At 34.5% G+C, this 23,995-nt stretch overlaps 1 protein-coding gene across 1 annotated transcript in view; it reads left to right on the top strand.

Moving 5' to 3' along the window:
• The window catches only part of MAN2A1 (mannosidase alpha class 2A member 1), a 166,038-nt gene that overhangs the window by 56,060 nt on the left and 85,983 nt on the right, over positions 1–23,995 (top strand). The window contains exons 5-9 of the mRNA XM_019727767.2: positions 519–646; positions 9,232–9,405; positions 12,124–12,310; positions 16,100–16,277; positions 21,856–22,058. Of these exons, the coding sequence (XP_019583326.2) occupies positions 519–646; positions 9,232–9,405; positions 12,124–12,310; positions 16,100–16,277; positions 21,856–22,058 (870 nt within the window). The remainder of the gene's footprint in view (positions 1–518; positions 647–9,231; positions 9,406–12,123; positions 12,311–16,099; positions 16,278–21,855; positions 22,059–23,995) is intronic.

The following is a 23,995-nucleotide window of genomic DNA, read 5'->3' as shown; positions in this document are numbered from 1 at the left end:
AGAGGCATGTGACATTTACCAGCTGTACCTTTATTGCTGTTACTTTTGTGTAGTTTGCATGATTAACTTACCAGTGTCAGAAGGACTAAAATAAATATTGATTTTTCAATATAAAGGTATTGAAACAAATATCGCGCTTAAAATGACAGTCATCCAGTAAACACTCATCAAGCATATACATTGTGTAAAGTACTTTGTTAGGTGCTCTGCAAGATTTAGAAATAAATCTGATGTGTCGCCAGCCATCGGGAATCTTTGAGGTCGTGTGGGATATTATACCTTTATGAAAAGAAACTTCCAAACTTTGCCTAAGGAGGAGGGGTCATCTCAGAAAGTTTATAAGGATGTCTTGTCACCAGAGTCCTAAAGTGGACATTCATTCACTGGTTTAAAAAAAAAAAAAATGTTAACTAGTGTAATAAATATTGGTTATCTTTAACGGTTGTCCCTAATGTTTATGCTGTTTTTAATTTGATCTTTTCTTATCTATTAATGTAGACTCTTTATTTCCTCCCTAGTTTACTAGAAAATGGTCAGTTTGAAGTTGTGACAGGTGGCTGGGTTATGCCTGATGAAGCTGCTGCACATTACTTTGCCTTAATTGACCAACTAATTGAAGGACATCAGTGGCTGGAAAAAAATCTAGGTATGTATTGATGTCTTTCCTCTTCATGTGGACTACTTTGGGCAGTTAATTTTGGGAAATGTGAGGGGATGCTCTGTTTTATTTTTTTAAATAATTAATTTTCCCAATACTAATAATTTTTGAGTAATTTGTCCTTCATTAATTTATGATTAATGAAGTTCTTTGATCATAAACTGAGTTACATAAATACAACAGGGCCCTTTTATGGTCATATACCTTGTTTAATCCATCATTTTATTTATTAATTTTATCTGTTATTTTTATTAATTGGAATTTTTTTCCTAAAATCCCAGTGGGATTTTAATTACATAAATTAAAAGTCTTGGTTATAAGAGGCAAAAACCTAATTTACTAGCTTAAGGGGGATAAAAAGAAACCAAGAAAGAAAGGTATTAGTTTGGTCATTGAGAATTCCAGATGTAAAGTAGTTTTAGGTAAGGTTGGATCCAGGGGATTCAAAGTATGTTGTCTGGGCGCTGTCTCTTCTGTCTCTGCTTGTTTTTGCCTGGCTTTAGTCTTCCCCTGGACCTCTTCACATGGTAAGTAAGGTGGCCATAGGCAATTAGGACTCTCATCTTCCCAGTCTAACAACCAGGAAGAGTTTGCCTTTAATACCTTACCTAATTGGCCCAGTTTGGGTCAGGTGCTTATTTCTGAGCCAGTTACTGTGGCCAGAGGTATAGGAGCTGAAATCACAGAGGCCTAGTCAGTTCGGTGGAAATGATCATGGGGAAGAGGGGTCTGTGGAGGTCAGGGTCAGCTTCGCCTGAGCCATGTGAATGGAGGGGCCCTCCGTGGTGAGGGAAGGATCTGGTATCATTGCACTGGTAAAATCAGATGTTCACGACAACTCATGGCAACATGGGGCTTCGGCTAATTGAAATCTTTGTGATATCTAATACTTGAATTCTGTAACGTGGTATGTAATTCCTTTGAAATATTTCATATTGCAGTTCAATTTTGTAGTTCTGTATTGTAAGAACCATGTTTTTTTTAAATTGACATTTATTCTAGATATTTCATTATTTAAAATTTTTTTCTACGTTAGAGATAAAATTCCTGCCGTTCCCATTCATTTTTTCTTTTTATTTTGTAATAGTTTCAAACTTAAAGAAAAGTTGAAAGAATACTATAAAGAACTTCCATAAACCCCTCAACCACATTCACCAATTATTGAAATTTCTACATACTTCCTTTTTTTTTTTCTTTGAATGTTGTTGAGATTGTTATTATTAGAGTAAGTTACAGATATCATACAGCAGAAAAGAGGTAACATAGGTCTGAAACTGCTATATTTAGAAAAGTCTTGCCTGCAAGGTTGGCCCTTGAATGGTGTCTGGGACTTGGATTTCCCTAAATGCTAAAAGTGGCTTGCGGTGTTTAAATTGTTTGTAAAAACAATGTAGTTTATGCTAAATTCTTGTTTTTCTTCTGGGAGTCTAGAATCTCAATATGTGCTAGGCAGAGGGGGTGCCTACCTGACCAGCCCCTGATGAAAACCTTGGACACTGTCTCTCAAGAGCTTCCTTCGTTGACAGCATTTCATATGTTGTCACAATTTGGTGCTGGAGGAATTAAATGTGTCCTGTATGAGTCCACAGGGATAGGTCACTTAAAATCTTATTCTTAGGGCATGTGCCTGTTCCCTTTGCTGACTTAGCTGTGTATCCTTCCACAGTAATAAATCATAGCTGGGAGTAAAACTGTATGCCAAGTCCTGTGAACTTTCTTAACAAATCACTAAACAGGGGCATGGACTTGGGGACTCCCTGCACAGGGCCACTTCTCTAAGCCAAAAATATTCTAAGCTAAGAATATTCACTTTATAAACCTTGGTTTTTGTGGATTTTTTACTTTTATGTTTAGCTTTTATTGATATATAATTTATATGCAGTGCAACATATGAATCTTAACTGCAGAGTTTCAATTCTGACAAATGTATGTACCCATTTAACCCCCAGTTTCATCACTCCACAAAATTCCTTATTTTCCTCAACTGTGCCCCTGCAGCCAACTGCTTTCCTGTTTCTATCGCTGGAGATTATTTTTGCCTATTTAAGAGCTTCATATACTATATGGTCTAACTCTTTTGGATCTGGCTTCTTTTGCTCAGCATAAATTTTTTTCTTATACTGTATTGTTTCACATATCATAAAATTCACCCATTTAGAGTATATATAGTTCAGTAGTTTTTAGTATATTCACAGAGTTGTGCAACCGTTATTTTGGGGACTCTTTCAACATCCCAAAAATAAACCACTTATTTATTAATAGTCACAGCCCTTTCTGACTCCTCCCTTCCCTGCAACAAGCTTAGGGAATCACTAATCTGCTTTTTATATATATGGATTTGACTATTCTGGATATTTCACGTAAATGGAATCATACAGTATGGCTTTTGTGACAGGCTTCTTTCACTTGGCATGACGTTTTCAAGGTGCATCCATGATATAGCATGTATCATGTATTCAGCTTCACTTTTGATAGCTGAATAATATTCTGTTTGGATAGACATTTGTTTATCCATTCTTCAGTTGATGGTCATATGGATTGTTCCTCTTTTGACTATGAATAGTGCTGCTATATACATTTGTGTAAGTTTTTGTGAGGACATATGTTTTCATTTCTTCGGGGTATATCCCTAGAAATGGAATTGCTGGGTCATATGATAACTCTATATTTAGCATTTTGAGAAGCAGCCTAATTGTTTTCTAGAATGGCTGCGCTATTTACACTCTGACCAGCAATGTATGAGGTTTCTAATTTCTCCACATTTTCAACATTTGTTACTGTCTTCTTTTTAGTTTAGCCATACTAGTGTGTGTGAAATGGTATTTTATTATGACTTTCATTTGCATTTCCCTAAGACTAATGATGTTAAGCATCTTTTCATGTGTATATTGGCTATCTGTATATCATCTTTGGAGAAATGTTAATTCAAGTCATTTGCCTACTTTTAAAATTGGATTCTTTGTCTTTCCATTGTTGACTTGTAAGAGTTCTTTATATATTCTTGATACAAGTTCCTTGTCAGATAATGATTTTCAAATATATATATATATTTTAATTCTGTGGGTTGTCTTTTCAGTTTCTTGAAGGTGTGCTTTGATGTACAAATTTTAATTTTGATGAAATCCAATTTACTTTTTCTTTTGTCACTTGTATTTTTGATGTCATATTTAAGAAACCATTTTCTAACCCAAGGTCATGAAGATTTACTCCTGTGTATCTCTTTCTGCGTTTTATGCTCTTACATTTAGATAATGAACACAATTGAGAATATGGAGTTTCTTCTTATTGTAGCTTTGGCTGAAATTAGTGTTCTCAATTTTGTTTTATAAACAGTGTACAACAACGTATTATTTTGGAGACTTTTTCCATTTGGTTACATGTGGGTTTATTTCTGGGCTCTGTATTCTGTTGTATTGATCTGTATATCTGTTTTTATGCCAATACCATTCTGTTTTGATTACTATAGCCTTGTTTGATATCAGGTAACATGATACCTCCAATTTTATTCTTCTTTCTCAAGGTTGCTGTGTCTATACGGGGTCTTTTGGGGTTCCATATTAATTTTAAGATTATTTGTTCTAGTTCTGTGAAAAATGTCATTGGTATTTTGATAGGGATTATATTGAATTTATTGAACACTTTGGGTAATATAAGCATTTTAGTAATGCTAATTCTTATCCATGAGCATGGTATATGCTTCCATTTTTTTTGTAGCTTCTTTAGTATCTTATAGTTTTCTGAGTGTAGGTCTTTTACCTCCTTGGTTAAATTTATTCCTAGGGTTTTTGTTTGTTTGTTTGTTTGTTTTGTGTGTGTGTGTGTTTGATGACATTGTAAATAGAATTTTTTCTTTTTTAATTTCTCTTTCTGACAGTTCATTATTGGTGTACAAAAATGCAACCGATTTCTGAATATTCATTTTATATCCTGCTACTTTGCTGAATTTATCATTTCTAATAATTTTCTGGTGGAATCTTTTTGGTTGTATATATATAGTATCATGTCATCTGCAATGACAGTTTTACTTCCTGCTTTCCCATTTGGATGCCTTTTATTTTTTATTGTCTGATTACTGTGGCTAGGAATTCCAGTACTGTGTTGAATAAAAGATGTGAAAATGGGAATCCTTCTCTTGTTCCTCATCTTAAGGAGGACACTTTTTGCTTTTCCCCATTCAGTATGATGTTAGCTAAAGGTTTGTCGTATATGGTCTGTATTATGTTGAGTTATGTTCTCTCTATTCCCACTTTGCTGAGAGTTTTTGTCATAAATGATGCTGGATTTTTTAAAATCCTTTTTCTGCACCTATTGATGCGATCATATGATTTTTATCTTTCATTTTGTTTATGTGGTGTATCACGTTAATTGATTTGTGGATATCGAACCAACCTTGCCTGCCAAGAATAAATACCATTTGATCATGGTATAGGCTCTTTTTAATGTATTGCTGAGTTCGGTTTGCTAGTATTTGGTTGAGGATTTTTACATCTATGCTCATGAGCCTATAATTTTCTTTTTTGTCATGTCTTTGGTTTGGGAATCAGGGTAATGGTGGCCTAGTAAAATGGGCTTGTGAGTTTTCCCTCCTCTTGAAATTTTTGGAGGATAGGTGTTAATTCTTCTGTGAATGTTTGGTAAAATTCACCTGTAAAGCCATTAGGTCCAGTACTTTTGTGTGATGAGAGTTTTTTTTATTACTGATTTGATTTTGTTAGTAGTAATTGGTTGGTTCAGATTTTCTGCTGTTTCCTATTGATTTTCTGCCTGGAATATCTGTACATTGGTGTCAATGGGGTGTTAAAGTCCCCTACTAGGATTGTATTACTATCAAGCTCTCCATTTGTGGCGGCCAATACTTGCTTTATATATTTAGGTGCTCCTGTGTTGAGCGCATAAATGTTTACAAGGGTTATAGCCTCTTGTTGGATTGATCCTTTTAATATTATGAAGTGTCCCTCTTTGTCTCTTATTAGAGCCTTTGTTTTAAAGCTTAATATGTCTGGTATAAGTATTGCTACTCCAGAGTTTTGTTTTTTTTGTTTCCATTCTCACATCTTTTTCCATCCCTATACTTTTAGTCTGTCTTTCGATCTGAGGTGGGTCTCTTGTAGACAGCATATGTATGGGTATTGTTTTCTTATCCATTCAGCTATCCTATGTTTTGATTCCATTTACATTTAAAGTTCTTGTTGACAGATTTGTAGTTATTGCCATTTAATTATTCATATTTTTTTTATCTTTCAAAGTCCCTTTAACATTTATTGTAGTACTGGTTTGGTGGTGATGAACTCTTTTAGCTTTTCCTTGTCTGGGAAGCTCTTTATCTTTCCTTCAATTTTAAATGATAGCCTTGCTGGGTAGAGTAGTCTTGGTTGTAGATCCTGACTTTCCATCACTTTGAATATATCTTGCCAATCCCTTCTTGCCTGCAAAGTTTCTGCTGAGAAATCAGGTGACAGCCTTATGGGAACTCTCTTGTAGGTTGCTAACATGCCTTTCTCTTGCTTCTTTTAAGATTCTCTCTTTGTCTTTAACTTTTGCCATTCTAATTATAATGTGTCTTGGTGTGGGCCTGTTTGAGCTCATCTTGTTTGGGACTCTCTGCACTTATTGGACTTGTGTGTATATTTCCTTCACCAGGTTAGGAAAATTTTCAGTTACTATTTCTTCAGATAGGCTCTCAATCCCTGTTTTCTCTCTTCTCCTTCTGGTGCCCCTATGATGCAAATATTATTACACTTGATGTTGTCCCAAAGATCTCTTATTAAAGTGTTCTCTCTCTTTTTTTTGTTTTCTTTTCATTTTTGCTGTTCTGATTAGGTGTTTTCTGCTACCTTGTGTTCCAAATCGCTGATTTGATCCTGTGCTTCATCTAGTCTGCTGGTGATTCCTTCTAGTATGTTCTTCATTTCAGTTATTGTATTCTTTATTTCTGACTGGTTCTTTTTTATGGTTTCTGTATTCTTCTTTATGCTTACTATATGTTTGTCGAAGTTCTCACTGAGTTCATCTATTCAATCCCTAAGTTCATGGAGCATCCTTACAACCATTGTTTTGAACTCTGCATCTGGTAGATTGCTTGCCTCCATTTCGTTTAGTTCTTCTTCTGTAGTTTTTTCCTGTTCTTTCATATTTGTTTGTTTCCTCATTTTGGCTGCCTCTCTGTGTTTGTTTCTGTGTATTAAGTAGCTCTGCTACATCCCCTAGTCTTGGTTGGGTGGTCTTATGTAGTCAGTGCCTTGAGGAGCCCAGTGGTGCAATCTCCCTGGTTCCTGGTGCTGAGTACTCCAGAAGTGTCCCTTGTGTGGGTTGTGTGTGCCCCCTGTAATAGTTGAGCCTTGATTGATGTTGGCACATGAGTGGGTGGGATTGACCCTCAGGATGACTGGCTGTGGGGTTTGGCCCCATCCACAGCTTACAGGCTGCTCTGCAGGGGACTCACCTCACAGAATTGGATTCGTCCCAGCAGTCTCTGGTGACTGCTGAGACCACCTTTTGGGTTTGCTGTTTGTGGGTCTAATTTGGGTGATGCTCTGCTGTGTCCTGATACTGACTTCCAGGTATGTTAGTTCTGGGGCTTCTTGAGACAGGCTCTGGTGCAGGCCCAGGTCAGCCACTGCCTCTGACTGGCTGGGTATTACCTGTAGGAGCTACAAAGTGATCCATGGTTAGTCACTCCCTATGTGGGACTTAGAGGTGTGTGAGAGGGCATGATACGAACAGAGGATGTCTGCCACCAGTGCCGGGCCTGGGGTAGCTCCACCAAAAGCCAGGACACTCCAAAGCCTGCTGACACCTGCCGGATTCCTTAATATTCAGCCACTTATAAAGCCTTATGCAATACAAGAATTGGGTGAGGTGCAGTCTCAAGAAGTCATGAGGATGGGATGAGTCGTGTTGTAGGTTGATGTAACTTCTGGTTTGGCTCCAGTACTGAGCCTGAAGCTACTCAGTAAAAGTCTCAGAGCACACACCAAGGTCTGCGCTGCCCCCCTCGGGCCCATGTACCTCAAGAGTTGTCCAAAAAAGACTGTAGTCAGGCCCCAGCTGGCTGCTGTCTGAGAATGTGCCTCTGGTGTTATGGAAGTTGGATGGGTTATGGTCCCAGGAAGTCATCAGGGTGGAGTGACACAGCTCACCAGGACAGTGCAGATTCAGATTTGGCCATGTGGGGAAGGACTCAATACAGGAAAGATGGCATCCAACTACTGGTTGCACAAGAGGAGGTTTTAGAGGTCCAGATATGATCTAAGGTATGCTCATTGGTACTAATGTGTTATTGTAAGTAGGCCCTCCTAATGCTCTGATCTAGGAGATGTGTGTGTGTGTGTGTGTGTGTGTGTGTGTGTGTGTGTGTGTATGTTAAAAACCAGAAGTTAATATTGGTATGTCCTGTTTCTATTCAGTGTCATAGGGTACATTTCAGTCTCCCACAGTTACGTTTTTTGGAGGTAAATTACATATGTGAAATGCACAAATCTTATGTGGTCAGATTTTTGACTTCTGACACATATTCTTGGTCCTCTGAGAGTTCTGACTTTTCCTTCTTAGTCTTCTTTGCTGATTTCCCATCTTGGTGTTCATCTGCAGTGTTGTTCTATACAGCTCTTCCCACTGCTGTTTTTGTTACTCTGTGTTACATCTATTTGCATGATAGTGTCTGAAACTAGAGTCAGAACCATGATTAACTCATTTTTCTAGTCCTGGGGCCTCTCATACTCTTAGGAATATATGGAAGGTCCTAAACAGGTATTTGAAAAAAAAGAACTGTGCACAGTAATATTTTTTATGCCGATTTATAAGTTGTATGTAGAAGCTTTCCTTGAGAATCCTGAAAAAATTAAAGGTTCTATTTATATAATACCAAATGAATAATCGTATCAATTCAAATCTGTGCATTTGTTTATTTTTTGCATTTTATCCTATGTGAAATTGAGATATATCTTTAGTTGATGGCTGTTAATATTGATGAAGTCGGGTATATAAATCCATTTACATCTTGTAGGTAGTAAGGAAGCACCAGCATCAAAATATATAAAGATTTATTGAAATATGGTATAGTTATTTTGGCCAGTTCTGCCACTGTATAATAAGATGATTTGGGATAGTTTTAAGGAATAAAATGCAGCCTAAAAGTCTCTTAATGCTGGAATTAGGGAGTACAGGTTGAAATGAGTTTACTTACTTGTCTTTATTACATAACAGTGAATTGCTGGGTTATCCAGCTCCCCCGCAAAAAAAACAGATCTAAGAGGGAGGTCTTGATGCTGTTTGTTTCTCTCGCTCTATTGGATGGCAGTAGCTTTCTAATGTCTATAAATGGCAGAGTGCTTATTTCAGCTCTAACTGATTAACCTCTGGTGTGATTTCCCCTGCCTGGGAGGATATCACCTTGTCAGAATCTTCCCTTTTAGGGAGTCCTGTTGGGAGTGCTCCTAAAGGTAATGCTGGTCAGCTCCTTTGTCTTAGAACTCTGGAGACCATAGAACTCTGATGGCTTTGAATGGGTTGTGACTTCCTTTTATTTCATTTGTCAATTTAAAAAAATAACACTTTTTTTTTTTTATCAACAGGAGTGAAACCTCGGTCTGGTTGGGCTGTTGATCCTTTTGGACATTCACCAACAATGGCTTATCTTCTGAATCGTGCTGGATTTTCTCACATGCTTATCCAGAGGGTTCATTATTCAGTTAAGAAACATTTTGCATCACATAAAACACTGGAGTTTTTTTGGAGACAGAATTGGGGTATGTTGTGTTTGACGAGATCTCACTTGACCTAGACATTATTTTGCAAGGGTTATGAACTCATGCCATTATGGGTTTTATTCAGAGTGTCAGTCTTGAAATCTGGTTGCAGAAAGATACACATTCTTATTATTTTTCCAATGCATTTCTGTCAAAATTCTTTTAAGCAATAGTGAAGATATTTATCTATAGAACATTGTAGATTCTTTTTTATGTCTAAAGAAAATAAATAAATATAAGGAGTTAGTCATTTGCAAATAATGCTTTTGCTTCTATTTTTAAAAGCACCTGTTTTATCACAAAACTGATCATGTGTTAAAACTAATATTAAGTAATTGATCTCTTATTCAGCCAGTGTTTCTTCCTTCTGCTTCTCCTGTCTCTGCATCTAGTAAAAATTGCCTTTTAAAATCTTAATCCTGTCCTCCTAGAACCGTTCATATATTACCATATTGCTTGTTTTTACCCTGTGTTTTGTGGGCACCCCAGCATTCCAAGGACATACTTCTGCAACTCTTTGTTGGGGGAGAAGAGACAAGATTTAGGCCTCTTGGAAGGCCTTTACCTTTTCCACCCCTATTTAAAATTCACAACATCTTATTTTTTTAACTCATTTTTATTTATTGAATCCTTATTAGGAGCCGTGCATTGTGTTTTATGTCTTATATTCACTCTTTCATTGGATCTTTAAAATAATCCTTTAAATTTGGATCTGTTATCCCTTTTACATAGTGAAGAAATGGGGCTTAGAGACATGAAGCCATTTGCCAAGTCATGGAAGTAGAAGGTATGGAGCCAAGGTTTGAATCCAGTTCTGTGCAATTCTGAAACCTGGCCTCCTAACCCTCGGCATGCACTGCCTTCCCATTCTTGAGTCCTCAATCACATTTCATTTGGAAAAAGGATTTAATTGCTAAAACAATGTTTAAAAATTACTGTATTGCATCATACTTGCTTTCCTGTGTAATCTAAATCCTCTTAAGTGTTTCAGAAGAATCATTTGTAAATCTTGATAGTAACTTTCTTGTATGTACTGCTGTTTTTTAAATAAGGAGAGAAATTAGATATACTTTATTTTGGAAAATTAAACCTGTAGGGAAAATAAAAACATGTAGAGGGTTATATCCTGTATAGTTTGATCAATTGCAAAGGGGCATATTAGTTAAAAAAAAAAAAAAAAAAAAAGGATTGTTAATTTGAAGAAGTCCTACTTAAACTATTGCCTACATTCAAATTGCCCATAAATATTAGTCATTAAGAAATTACCAAGTACTTTTCTGTAGTTCGAACTATGCTAGGAAGCAGTATAGAAAACATCTTTGGCTGTAAGGAAATTAGTCCAATTTGATGAAAGACAACACCAAATGCAGCAGATAAACTGAAATGTGCAAATGGGCTGCTAAATAGTAATATGTGAGGAGAAACAGTGGGGTGTTGAGAAAGTCCTTGAGCAAAGGAGGAAGAGTTCCATTAGTTCTGGAACTTGTGACAACCTCTGTGCAGATAGCAAGCATTAGTGACCAGCATCCATGGTGTCACACTCATAAATGTGATTCAGTGAAAAAACAATTGACAGCACAGAAATAATATAGATGATAATAGCTTTAACATTTGGAAAAGACGTAATAATTATTTAAACTAAATGGAGTGTGAGGCAAAACTGAAATATTTTAGAACTTATGCAATAGATTTAAATATGCTGCTTTACAACTGTGTTTTGGAATGAAGTTGAGCTTCTTTGTGTGTTCTTAATGAAGCAGTTATTTTCATTTTAAAATGTAAATGTTGCTTTTTCTTGTTTCTTTTGTCTGTCTTTATTATGAAAGCAATGCATACTCATTCCTGAAAGTTGGAAATCCATACATAATTAAAGGGGGAGAGCTATTTGCAGGTCAGGCTCATACAAAGAGAACCACTTTTAGCTCCTAGTTAAGCCCTCCAATCTCACTTGGTGGTTGGCTTCTGAACTCAAGGGCAAGTATATCAACACATGCTGGCATTGCTGTTTTAATTAAAAACAATTCTGCATCAGGAATCAGTGCTTGTTTTCTCTATCTTTTTTGTTTGCTTGTTTCTATTCTTGTTTCTGGTTTTGAAAATTACTTTTATTTTTTCTGTGTTGTTTTCTTGGTGACAAGTCCCATTGGCCCTTTATTGGTCAACATCGGGGAAACTCCATGAACTCTCCTGGTTGTACTTCCTTCTTCTAACTGCAAGAAGTGGATAGGAACTTAGCCAGTATTTTCACAAGCCACCCCACCCCCCTTCCTTTCTTCCTTTGTTCTTCCAGTTTCCCCGTTTACTCCCTTCCTCTCTTCTCACCCAGACTCTGAAGCTAATGGTCTCTCTCAGTGTGTTCTCTTACCCCTGGTGGGAACAGTGTGGCAGGAGCTGGCAGCCAGGGATGGACACCACCATAATTTTGGTTAAGCTGGTTATAAATTTTGCTTCTGCTCAGGTCAGCAGATGCTGGTTCATGACAGGGCTTTTCTGTCTCTGCTAAGTTTAGATATAAGAGGTAGATAGAGACTGAGGTATGAGTATTTTCCTTCAGGCTGGTTGGCATTGAATGCTGTGGGGTATATGTCCTAGTAATTAAAGGGGTTGTTGATTTAGGGCAGAGCTTACGTTATGTATGTATAAAGTACTGGCATTTTGAATAGTTTTGGGAAAATGAAATTTATAAATGCAGGTTTGTCTGTTGGCTCTTTATTTTAGATCTGGGATCTGTCACAGATATTTTTTGCCACATGATGCCCTTCTACAGCTATGACATTCCTCACACTTGTGGACCTGATCCTAAAATATGCTGCCAGTTTGATTTTAAACGACTTCCTGGAGGCAGATTTGGTTGTCCCTGGGGAGTCCCCCCAGAAACAATATACCCTGGAAATGTCCAAAACAGGTATGAAAATACGCATTTCATAAGACATCTTGAACAAGCAAGCATTAGTTGCTTGTTGCTGAAGAGCTGAATCAATGGCTTCAGTAGCCAACATTATCCTCGTTCAAGATATTCATTCAAACCGAATCTAAAGCAACTTAAAGATGAGAGCCTTGACGATGCATCTTATATGTTATGACTTAATGGAAAGTGAACAATAGTAGGTCAATATACAATGAGTAACCTAAACTGCACTGTTATTACCATTTCTTTTGCTCTCATTATAAAAGCCTGTCTTTGATTTCATATACTTTTGTTAATAATGTAACTTCTGGTCTCTATTGTATAAAGTGGTAAGAAAAGCAACATATTTAAAGTGGTAAGAAAAGCAACATATTTATTGAAATGGGACACATAGAGTGTAGTTATCTGTTTTTCCTAGCAATTTCAATAATAGTGAATGCTGCCCAACCCTGATGAATATACATCTTTGCATCTTTCTGATGTTTTTCATTTAAGGAAAACTTTAATTAGGAATACTTATACTTAAAGATATTTAAATAAAAACAAAGGAATGAGTCATTTTTTAAAAAGAAATTGTGCTAGTGATGGAATTATTAAACCAAGTTACCTTCTAATTTAGGTGCTTTTAAAATTTAATTTCTCCACTTAAAAATAGTGGCCTATAATGCATTAAAATAAAACATGGTGTTGTAATGCACGTATACGCAACTCAACTCTGCCAGAAAAATAATACAGCCTTTCAAATGAAGTAAGATCTTTGCACTGTGCTCTATCAAATCTATTTATTTAAAAAACTGCTTTTTAAAAAATATGTGTGAGGAGGAAGGTGAAATTGGGTCTCTTTGCCTTGAGGGAGTCCTTGTAGGTCATCAAGAAAATGTTCTCATGTGAACCTTTCACTGTGGCAGACACAAAAGGATTTCAGCATGGCAGCCTCTTGAAGCCATGGATCCTTCCTATCAAAATCTGACTTTCACGGTTTTGAAAAACTGTCCAAGATAAGAGATCAGCCTGGTTTCACTTTCTTGGTTCCTACAGTGGTGAGAATTGGTGAGGAACATTGAACAGCCTGTTTTCAGGGGTTAGGTGTGTTAGACATGAGAGAACAATTCAGTATATTACGTAGTACAAGATATAGTGTAAAGGAAGGGGGGAGTTTGCCTGTCTACTTGGGAAAATAATTGTTTTTGACTGAATCAGGTATTTACACTACTTCTCTCAGCTCAAGTGGTCAGGGATAGGGAACCGCTTGAAGGGTAGCCAAACGCTTCCCTTTGGAGTCCCAGTGCACCCATAGGTATTGTGAGGACCCCTTTTTCTTTTCTTGCTACTGCAGAGAGTTCCCGAGAGCTATATTGTGTAAGCTTCTTGCTAAGAGTGTCATCTAACCCTTCAAAGATTGCCCTCTAAGAATGTGCTTTGTGATCAGTCAGTTCCAATGATTCTGAGAGTGGTTTCCAGGCACCTGAGGACATAGGATGAATGACTATGTATAATATTTATGTTGATTTTTTAAAAACTTCTTGTAAGTCTTGAAATCTTGACCCTGCTGGTTAGTTCCCATCTAAATATCAGCTTCCTTTCGACTTTGTGATAAATAGAGATCAAAAACAGCTTGGTAGAACTTGCCTTTTTAATACCCAAAAGAAAATGAAATATTTATAATATACAGGTGATACATTTGATACGTTCAGTTCAGCAGGTTTCTCTACTTTGTAAATAAATACCATTCTTCATCAAGTTCAGTTTTTGGTCTAGTACTATGTATTTTAATATGTGATGATTTACATGTCAGATGACTTCATATTTCAGGGAATTATTTTTCATGGTTCTAGTTAAGTTTACATTTCTTATCTGGTAGACTAAGTGAAGAGCAAATTGCAGTTGCTCATCTTCAAATGTGATGTAGGTCAATTCATTCATCATTAGTTTACTATATACCGTGGGTGCCAAAAAAATGTATACAAGTGGACACTTTGGTCAACATTGCTCAAGCAGTAGTTCATCGTAATCAGAAGTGTCTGGATGCTGATGGTAACCACTTTGAGCACCTCTTGTAATGGCAGAAGTCAAGCATGACTTGTATGCCTCTTTCATTATCGGTATTATTGAGTGTTACAATTTTAATAGTTTTTACCTTTCTTAAAATGTGTATATATTTTTTGGCACTCTCTGTATTTAGTGAGTATCTACTGCCTGCCAGGTTGTATAGGTTGGTCCATTGGTTTTCCCAGTGTTGACAGTTTATGAGCAGGAAGGAGTTTGAGAGTTAGGATAGATGTTGAATGGAAAAGACACATCATTAATGTTTGTGATTTCTTTCCTTTCATGTATTTTATATACATACATGCAAGATATGTTATATCTAGTAGTAAACCTTGGGATGCATTTAAATGATTGCATACCCTTATTTTATGCTGGTTGCCTGAGGAATCTAGTTGAATGCTTAGTCGTAGTATATCTTATATTTGTAATTTATACACACATATATATATATTTTTCTATTATTTCTTTTGGTCTTATATGATTATTCTCATTGTATTTTTTTTAATGTAAGTAATAATCTAAAATTGTTTTTGGTAAACATAGAATATTAGTAAATTACTAGTAAAAATTAAGTACTTTCCCCTAATGCTAATCTCAGAAAGCTAAGCATTATATGTTATATAAGAATATTACAGTTATATTTTACCAAGTTATTAAATTTTTGCTAATTAATACTTAAAAAGCAATTTCAGAGACTATCAGTATAAAAAGATCGTATAAAATTCTCAATTTGTTAAATGTTTTTTCATAATTTCTATAAAATGCCTCTTTCTGTCATTAATGTTTTTTTAGTTTCTTGATAAGTTTTTATATTGTACTTTGGAATGTACTGATGGGTGGATAATCCTTGAAGTGAAAATTGGAATACTGGGTAAAAAGCATATTTGTCATTTATCATTAATTTCTTAACCTTTGGCATTCATTATAAACATGGAGAACTACTCTAGTTCATCTGCTTGTTTAATTTCATTTTCACAAGCCTTTGCTCTTGATTTGTATTTTCAGACTTCCTCAAATGGTGCCCAATTCAGCATTTCTCAAAGGGTTTTCTGCAGAATATGAAATAAAAACATATTAGCGCATTGTGTTTAGCTGACCTTTTGAGTCATGGGTTAGAGCCCAGGGAGGTAAACCAGAATAGCTCAGTCAACTCTTAAGCTTTATCTGTTGATCTGTATTGAGGAGGACAGCATGACAGATACTCAGATTATTGATGACAGGTAGTGAGTTGATTTTCTTCCTTTAGAAAAAGAAATGCAGTTCTATAACTGGTTTCATTCAAAAAAATATACTTTCTTATGTTTGTTTAATCAGGCAATTTTAGATTCAATTCGAGAAAGGGATATTACAAAGTTCATACAGATGAGAAATCTTTATTGTCTTCTTTGACTAAATTATTTTAAAACACAGCCTATCTGAGATCCAATCTCTCTGGCTTGCCTTTATGGGAGCATTGATGATGCCCCCAAATAATTACATGCCAAAGTTGGTAGGTGACTTTATTTCTCTAAGGGTAATCCTTTGGAAAACTCTAAAGTTTTAATCTCTGATAAGAATTTTTGAATATTTAAATGGGTAATGAAAATTAGCATGACAGTTTTAAAAATGGCCTCATAAATCATACTAACAGAATATAGGTAAAATATACAGTAATTTATTTTAACAGAATACACTTTTTAATGAGTTGCCCCCTTGTTCTTTTCTAAATACTGTATGTATTTTCCCTTTTTTCTTTTGAAGGGCTGAGATGCTTCTAGATCAGTACCGAAAGAAGTCAAAGCTTTTCCGTACCACAGTTCTCCTGGCCCCACTAGGAGATGATTTCCGCTACACTGAACGCACGGAATGGGACCATCAGTTTAAGAATTATCAGCTGCTTTTTGATTATATGAATTCTCAACCTCAGTATAATGTTAAGGTAATGAGAAAATATTTAATTATAATACGTACTGTATTTGAAGTTGAGCCTTCACTATTAAATGAGGCTAAACATAATAGCCTTAGTTTCTTTGTCCCGCATCCCAGTATTCCTTAAAATATGTATTTCTTATGTAAAAGTGTAATTCATTAAGAGAAAAATTACCTTGTACTCTAGTTCCATTTCCAAAGTTTCCCATTTCCTACCACTCCATGAAGGTAAGAGTGCCATTACTTTTACGTGGTTGAAAACACGCCTATTATACAAGTTGTGATGTTCGTTTTTCAGTGACATCCTGTTTTTCTACTAGCATTTGACAGCTTGTTCTTTCTCTATGACAATGCCATCCTGTGATTTAGTGTGACTGGTAGATGCAGATGAATATGTCATGAATTTTGCAAACAAATGTCTTGTGTCCAGAGAACACACTAGCATTTTTCTTAGATGAGATTTCTAAAATTAATCATTTGCCTATAGTTCTTACTATTTTGTTTTGGAAATTTTAAAGTGTACCCTAAAATTTTGAGAATAACACAGAATATACCCTAGAGTTTTGAGAATAGTACAAATGCACCCCACCCTCACCCCCCTGCATCCATGGTTCATGTACAACATTGATCAACTCAGGGTCACTTTTATTTCAGCTGTGTCCCACTGTCATCTCACCCCTTCCCCAGGATTATTTTGGAGCAAATTTCAGATGTCATATAGTTGCATCTGGAACCATTTCAGTATTTATCTCTAAGTGCTAAGGACTCTGTTAAAATATATATCATAATACCATTATCACATCTAAAAAATTAACAATAACTCAATAATATATATCCAAATAGATTCAAATTGTCCTGATCTCATCAAAGTATTTTTAATAGATGCTTTCTGTGAGTCAAGATTTAAACAAAACTCACATATTAGACCTTACATAAGAAAATTACTTCTCTAAGATGTTTATTGTATTCACATATTAACTTTCAGACAGTAGAAAAATCTGTGAAAATACTGTAGAAAAGAAGTGATGTTAATAGTTCAGTGGCTACCAGAGGGTAAAAGGTGGGGGGGAGGATAGTAGAAGAGGGTAAAGGGGGTCAAATATATGGTGATGGAAGGAGAACTGACTCTGGGTGGTGAATATGCAGTGCGATATATAGATTTTGTATTACAGAATTGTACACTTGAAACCTATGTAATTTTACTAACCATTGTCACCTCAACAAATTTTAATTAAAAAAGAAAATTAGACAGCTGATAATGAACCACATTTTATGTAGCTAGAATTCAAGTTTATTAAGTAAACTTAAATAGTGTCAAGTAGATAAATAAACTTAAATAAAATGTCAAATTTATTCAAGATACAACTGAATTTCTACCAGATTGTGAATTCTGAGCATCGGGACTATATTTAAATCATATCTGTAATCTCCTCAAAGATGAAGCTCATACATGAACATTTGATTAGAGGAGGGCGTATGTATGTGGTATCTTATCTGTAAATATGCCTTCCTGGGGAATGGTTTTGAGGTCCATAAAAGGATCTGCTAGCTGACTCTGAAGAATTAAATCCTGATTTTAATATTTTACTAATTTCCTCCTCTGTTTGCATACTAGAATAATTTTTGTAAAGTAAATTTTAAAATTGAAGTATCACATATACAGGAGATGTGCACAAATCATAAGTGTACAGATAATTTTTTCAAGGTCAAAAACACCCATATATCCACCATCCAGATCAAGGTAGGGCATTTGTAGCACTCTGGAAGAGTCCTTCTGATACCCTTCAAATCGTTGCCAACTTTTGCAAAAGTAACCATATTTTGCCTTCTTATGACTGTGATTCATGTTGCCTCTTCTTAAATTTTATAACAAGAGAATCTTAAGCTTGTGTTATTTTGTGTCTGGCTTTTTTTTTGCTCCACGTTATGTTTGTGAAATTCATCCATTTGTTGTGTATAGCAGTAGTTCATTCTTTTTTAGTGCTGTATAATATCTCTAGTATTCATTTGATAAATATACCTATCGTTGATGGAGATTTGAGTTGTTTCCAGTTTTTGTCTATGATAAATTAAGCTGCTTTGAACATTTTGTGCATCTTTGGGTATACATGTGTATGAGTTTATGTGAGTATAAAATAAGATGGAATTTTTTGGTCATTAAGTATCACCTGTTCAACTTTAGTAGATAATGCCAGACCTTATTCCAAAATAGATGCACTAGTTGTTGCATTGTATGACAACTTAAGTTGCTTCACTTCCTTACTCAGACTTTGTATTGTCAGGATTTTTTTTTTCCATTTTTATCCTTTATGATAGATGTGATGGTTTTATTTTGTATTTCCCTGGTAGTTAATGAGGGTTAGCCTCTTTTCATAAGTTCATTCCTATTTGCATACCCCCTTTTGTGAAGTGTCTATTTAAGTCTTTTGATGATTTTTTAAAATTAAATTGGGTTGTCTGTCCTTTTTTTTACCTTTTATATATTTTGTATTGAGTCTTTTTTCAGATACAATTTATGCAAATATTATCTCCCACTATGTAGGTTGTGTTTAATTAATGCTGTCTTTAGATGAACAGAAATTCTTAATTTTAATTAAATCTAATATAGCAGTATTTTCCCTTATGGTTAGTGCTTATTATGTTTTTATGAAACTGTTGTCTAGAAACTTTATTGATTTACCTTCCACATTTAGATCTGTAATCTATTTGGAATTAATTGTTGTAAATCTGGTGAAGTTAGGGATCAAGGTACATGTTTGCCCATATGGATATCCAGCACCATTTATTGAAAAAGATCATACTTTCCCCACTGCAATGCAGTGTCATCTTTGTCTCATTAATCATGAGTGAGACTACATTTGTATGGATGTGTGTCTAGACTCTATTCAATTTTGTCTGTTTGACTAATCTCATACTGTTTTAATTACTCCAGCTTTATAACAGATCTTAATACCTCGTAGTATAAATCTTCTAATTTTGTTCTTCTCCAGATTGCATTGATTATTCCTAGTGCTATGTAGTTCTTTGTAGGCTTAGAGTCAAGTTTTTAATGTCTATCAAAAAATTGTTGAGACTTTGATTGGGATCGTTTTGAATCTATGGATCAATTTGAGTATAATTAACTTCTTTACAAATATTAGGTTATCTAATCCATGATCATGGTATAGTTCATGTATAACAATATAGCTGACCTTTGCATTTTAACCTCGTGTCCAGTAACTTGACTTGATGCATTTCCTTTCCAGCATTTTGTCCCTCAAGTCCTGGCTACCTTGATTGCTCTTAGATATCTTCAAATAAAATCTTTCTTCTCTGTATAGTTTAACTGTATCGGTTCTTGGTTGGGTATTTAAAGTTACTTTGTCTAAGCTGAACACTTAAGTTTATTACTTTCTTTTAGTGAAAGGAAAAACAGGAGTAATTGAATCTAGATGGCTAAAAAATTGGTATTGTTTTAACAAAGATAGCCAGTTTGCCATCTATCATCACTTATTTAATACTTTATGTAATTTTTCCATGTGATGTCCTGATAGAGAAGTTTAAGATTAAGGTTATGCTTACGATTTACTTTGTTGCTTTTTAATGTAAAAACCATTTAAGTATTTTTATTTGGTTGTATTTTCAGTTGTCCCAAATATTTACTTCATTTGAGTTACCAAGAGACTCTATAGAAAAATTTACTTTAAATAATTTATTTTGAAACTACTCTGTAACAGAGGATTATAGTTCAACTCTTTAAAATTGAATTAAGTTTGTGAGATACCCTGGTAGGCCTCTTATATAATCTTTGTTCTGGTAATTGCAAAATAGGAAATATTTTCATCTTGGCTAATAACAAAATTTAATTGAAATATTTTTAAAGGATATAGTCCGTTGTATTGACTATGTAACATCCCACAGTTCCCTAAAATTTGAAACTGAAAGGGATTTTTGTTATCTAATAGAAATCCTTTATAGGACCTAAAAATACTTAGATCATGAATATTTTGCCACTATTATCATGTATACTTCCCTGAGCTCATCTGTACCTATTGGGTGTGAAATTAATGCTGCATTTCCTTGTATTTGTGACTATCATTTCTTATATGGTTACACACACAAATACTTATTTGTATTCTGCTTCCTAGTAATATAATTGAGTAATACTTAAAATATTAGCTAATTGAGTGTTTATTATTTGCTATTAACTTTTTTAAGTGCTTCACATTATTTGTCTTATTTGATTCTCTGAACATTTTCTAGTAGATATTATAATTATCCCCATTATAGATGAGGAAACTGAGGCACAAATAGATTATCTTGCCCAACACACACTGTATTTGGTGAAGCCAAGGTAAGAGTAGAAAATAGAGTTGAAAATTGCTTTACTTTCATTTGAACATAAGGATTTAGAGATAATCATCTGTTTTGCTGTTACAAAATTTATTGTATCACAATTATTATATCATAACTTATATTTGTCTTACTAATATCATTGCTGTGTTTCCAGTTGAAATTTTATGTTTGCAATAGAGAAATGATAGCTAAAACTTACACCATTATCTGCCATTTGTGTTTCTAAGCATTTCACTTAGAACTCTGTTAGCTGTAACACAGAAGGACACAGAGACAAATGTGTGTGTAAGGTAGGAAACAACAAAATTAGCATCTTTCTATTAAAAGGAACACATTCCCTATTGAATTCTTGCTTTATTCCTAAAACACTGTGTTTTAATATCTGTCTAAAAGGTCTGGTATAATGTTTCGTTTTTCTTTTGGTTTATAGAATAGTTTGGTCTTATAAAAATAGATTTATGTACTGGAAATTTAAATCATTAGTCGGAAAGACCTATTCATTTGAGCAGTCAGCCTTGCAATTCTAGTCACTCTTTGTGTTTTACTTCTCTATTCAATGTTACCTGATGAGAGGGAAAGGCCATTTTTTTAATGACTTGCTTTCTTTAAGTTTCTCTCTTCTCCCTTACAGGAATTCAAACTAGGGGGAAGGGAAGACCAAGGGAGGGTATGTGCATATGATATATGCAAATACTTAATGGCTTTCAAAACTCTTATTCCAGACTTCTGGAACTTTTTGCTCAGGAACATTTTGCTCAGAATATGTCTTTTATTTTTGCTGTTTCCGCCATCTTTCATTTCATCTCTGGATTATTCCTTGCCCTGATCCTTGCACATTTTGAAATTACATGGAAGGAGTTTTCAGATCCAGAAGTTCGTAGATCCAAATAGCTCTTCTTCTAACTGCTCAGGTGTACAAGTTTTCTCTTAGTTTAATTTGAGACTTAATGCAAGTAAAAGAAAGAGTCATTGAGTATTATTCCCTCTGCTTTTGAGTTTTATAAAATCTCAGCTATATATATGTGTGTGTGTGTGTGTATATATATATACACACACACACATATATACACACACACACATATATATATACATATACATATATATACATATATATATATATGTATATATATATTCATTTTTACTTGGAAGCTTATCTTAAATATTTATTAGTACTTTTCCTTTCAGTGCAAAAGTAATTTTAAGGTAGATTTGAATAATTGAAGTATGACCTTTTCTTTTCTTTTTTTTAATAGATACAGTTTGGGACTTTATCAGATTATTTTGATGCCTTGGATAAAGAAGATGCAGCCAGTAGAAAGAATAGCCAATCAATGTTCCCTATTCTAAGTGGAGATTTTTTCACTTACGCTGACCGAGACGATCATTATTGGAGTGGCTACTTTACATCCAGACCCTTTTACAAACGAATGGATAGGATATTGGAGTCCCATTTAAGGTACATGTACCAAGATAGCTATTCACTTCTTTTATGCTATCGTAGCCTCTTTGTAGATTTGCATAATATGCAACATTTATGGAGTGTTAGGTTGTGTTTAAATGGAATTGTGAGATTTTAATGCAATCAGAGATCTGTCTTCAAAGCAAAATCAAATTATTACATGGGTTTTTTGTTCTGGGAGAAAAAGTAGTTTATGTAAATAGATTTTCTGGGAGTGTATTCTGTGTTCTTTGTTTTTTTAATTGACTGCCTCAATCATTGGCACTTCATGATAGTATTCAGTGATGTCATCATGTGTGTCTATAGATCAGTAATCTGGAGGCTAAACTATTGGAAACGGGCATAGGTCAAAAGGAACAAATAGGGCCTCTCAGTAGCCAAAATGTGGGCCTAAAAATACATACTGTAAAATAAATGTATTTTTTAGGTGGACGATCTTTAGAGGCTCCGTCTCAGTTCTTATTTATTTATTTGAAACACATTGTAGGTGTGATTTTTCTGCTTAGAAGAATAAAGCTTGAGAGATGAGAACTGGTGGAGGCAGAGTGAAAAAAAAAACTGACATGGAGAAAACATAAAAGTCAATAGAAAACATAAAAACACTCTATACTAGCATTATACAGTAGAACTTTCTATCACTGTCCAATAGATTTTTCTGTAGTGATAGAAATATTCTGTTTCTTCACTGTTTAGTGTGGTAGCCAGCCACTAGCCACGTTACTATGGAGCTCTTGAAATGTGAACAGTGTAACCAAGAAACGAGATTATTAATTTTGTTTGATTTTAATTATTTCAAATGTAAATAGTCACGTGTGACTAGTGGCTGTCATACTGGAGTGTACAGTTCTACGTAACTGAGTCTCATATTTTGGTCAAGATAAATCACCCCAGGGACTCCTGAGGCTTTTCATACGTGTGTGCAGCCCAGGAGAGTAATTCATTTGCACGACGAATTAATTTTCATTTCAGTTCAAATCATGACTTCATGATGATTAATTTTCATAATGAATATCGGTCTTATAACTAAAAAGTTATATCATACCTACCCTCTTCTGTGCACTAGTGGAGGGTACATTCTGGAAAGCCTTTTTATAGAAAACATGAGTTTTTTTCCAAGAGTTGTACTTTGAAATAGTAGTGTGTATTTTTATTATTTTACTGTTGTGCTACTGTTACCATTATTTCAAAAGCCTAATCTTTGACTGTTGTTTTGGATATTCACAAGTGTGCCAGATGGATACATATTATTACATTTATAATAAAATAGTATTCATATATTATGAAAGTTTATGCATTTTTACCCAACAGAACGTTAATTAGTGATCTGTTATGTTCTTCTGAACTATCTATCATAAACACAGAGCAAATAAAGCAAGTGCTAAATAATGTAGAGATTCTGTTGGACTACTGAATGATTTTTAAGTGTCAGATATTTTTTAGTGGCAAAGAGTTATGAATGTTGGTTCGATCTTAATTTATTGAACATATTTAGGTGAAGTAGTTACTACTGGTAATATAGTTTTAAAAATTTGCTGCTTCAAAATAAACAACAAAACTATCATTGTGAATTTAATAATATAATTAACTTATTTGAAAATAAGTTTGTAGTCTAATAATAGTGATAATTCATCCTAATCTTCATTTGTAAAAAATTTGGGTAAAATAGAAAAGTATAAAGAAGAAATATTCTTAAAGTCCACTTTTTTTACATTTTGAGGTATTTTGAGGACTATTTGTTATGGATATATATGAACATATGTACACAGTTTCTTTAATTCAAATATAGTGATTCTCCTGCTATGACTATCAGAAGGGTTGGAATTTTAAAATGGAGGTTATTTACTACACTATTTCAACAATTTAAAAAAGATTAATTTTTTTAAAGCACTGCATTTCTCTCCTTTTTCTTGATGTCTTAATATTAATACATGTGC

This window comes from Rhinolophus sinicus, linkage group LG03, assembly GCF_036562045.2.
Source record: "Rhinolophus sinicus isolate RSC01 linkage group LG03, ASM3656204v1, whole genome shotgun sequence".
Classification (NCBI taxonomy): Eukaryota; Metazoa; Chordata; class Mammalia; order Chiroptera; family Rhinolophidae; genus Rhinolophus; species Rhinolophus sinicus.
Note: the sequence above shows the minus strand (reverse complement) of the source record. Positions and strands in the feature narration are given on the sequence as shown.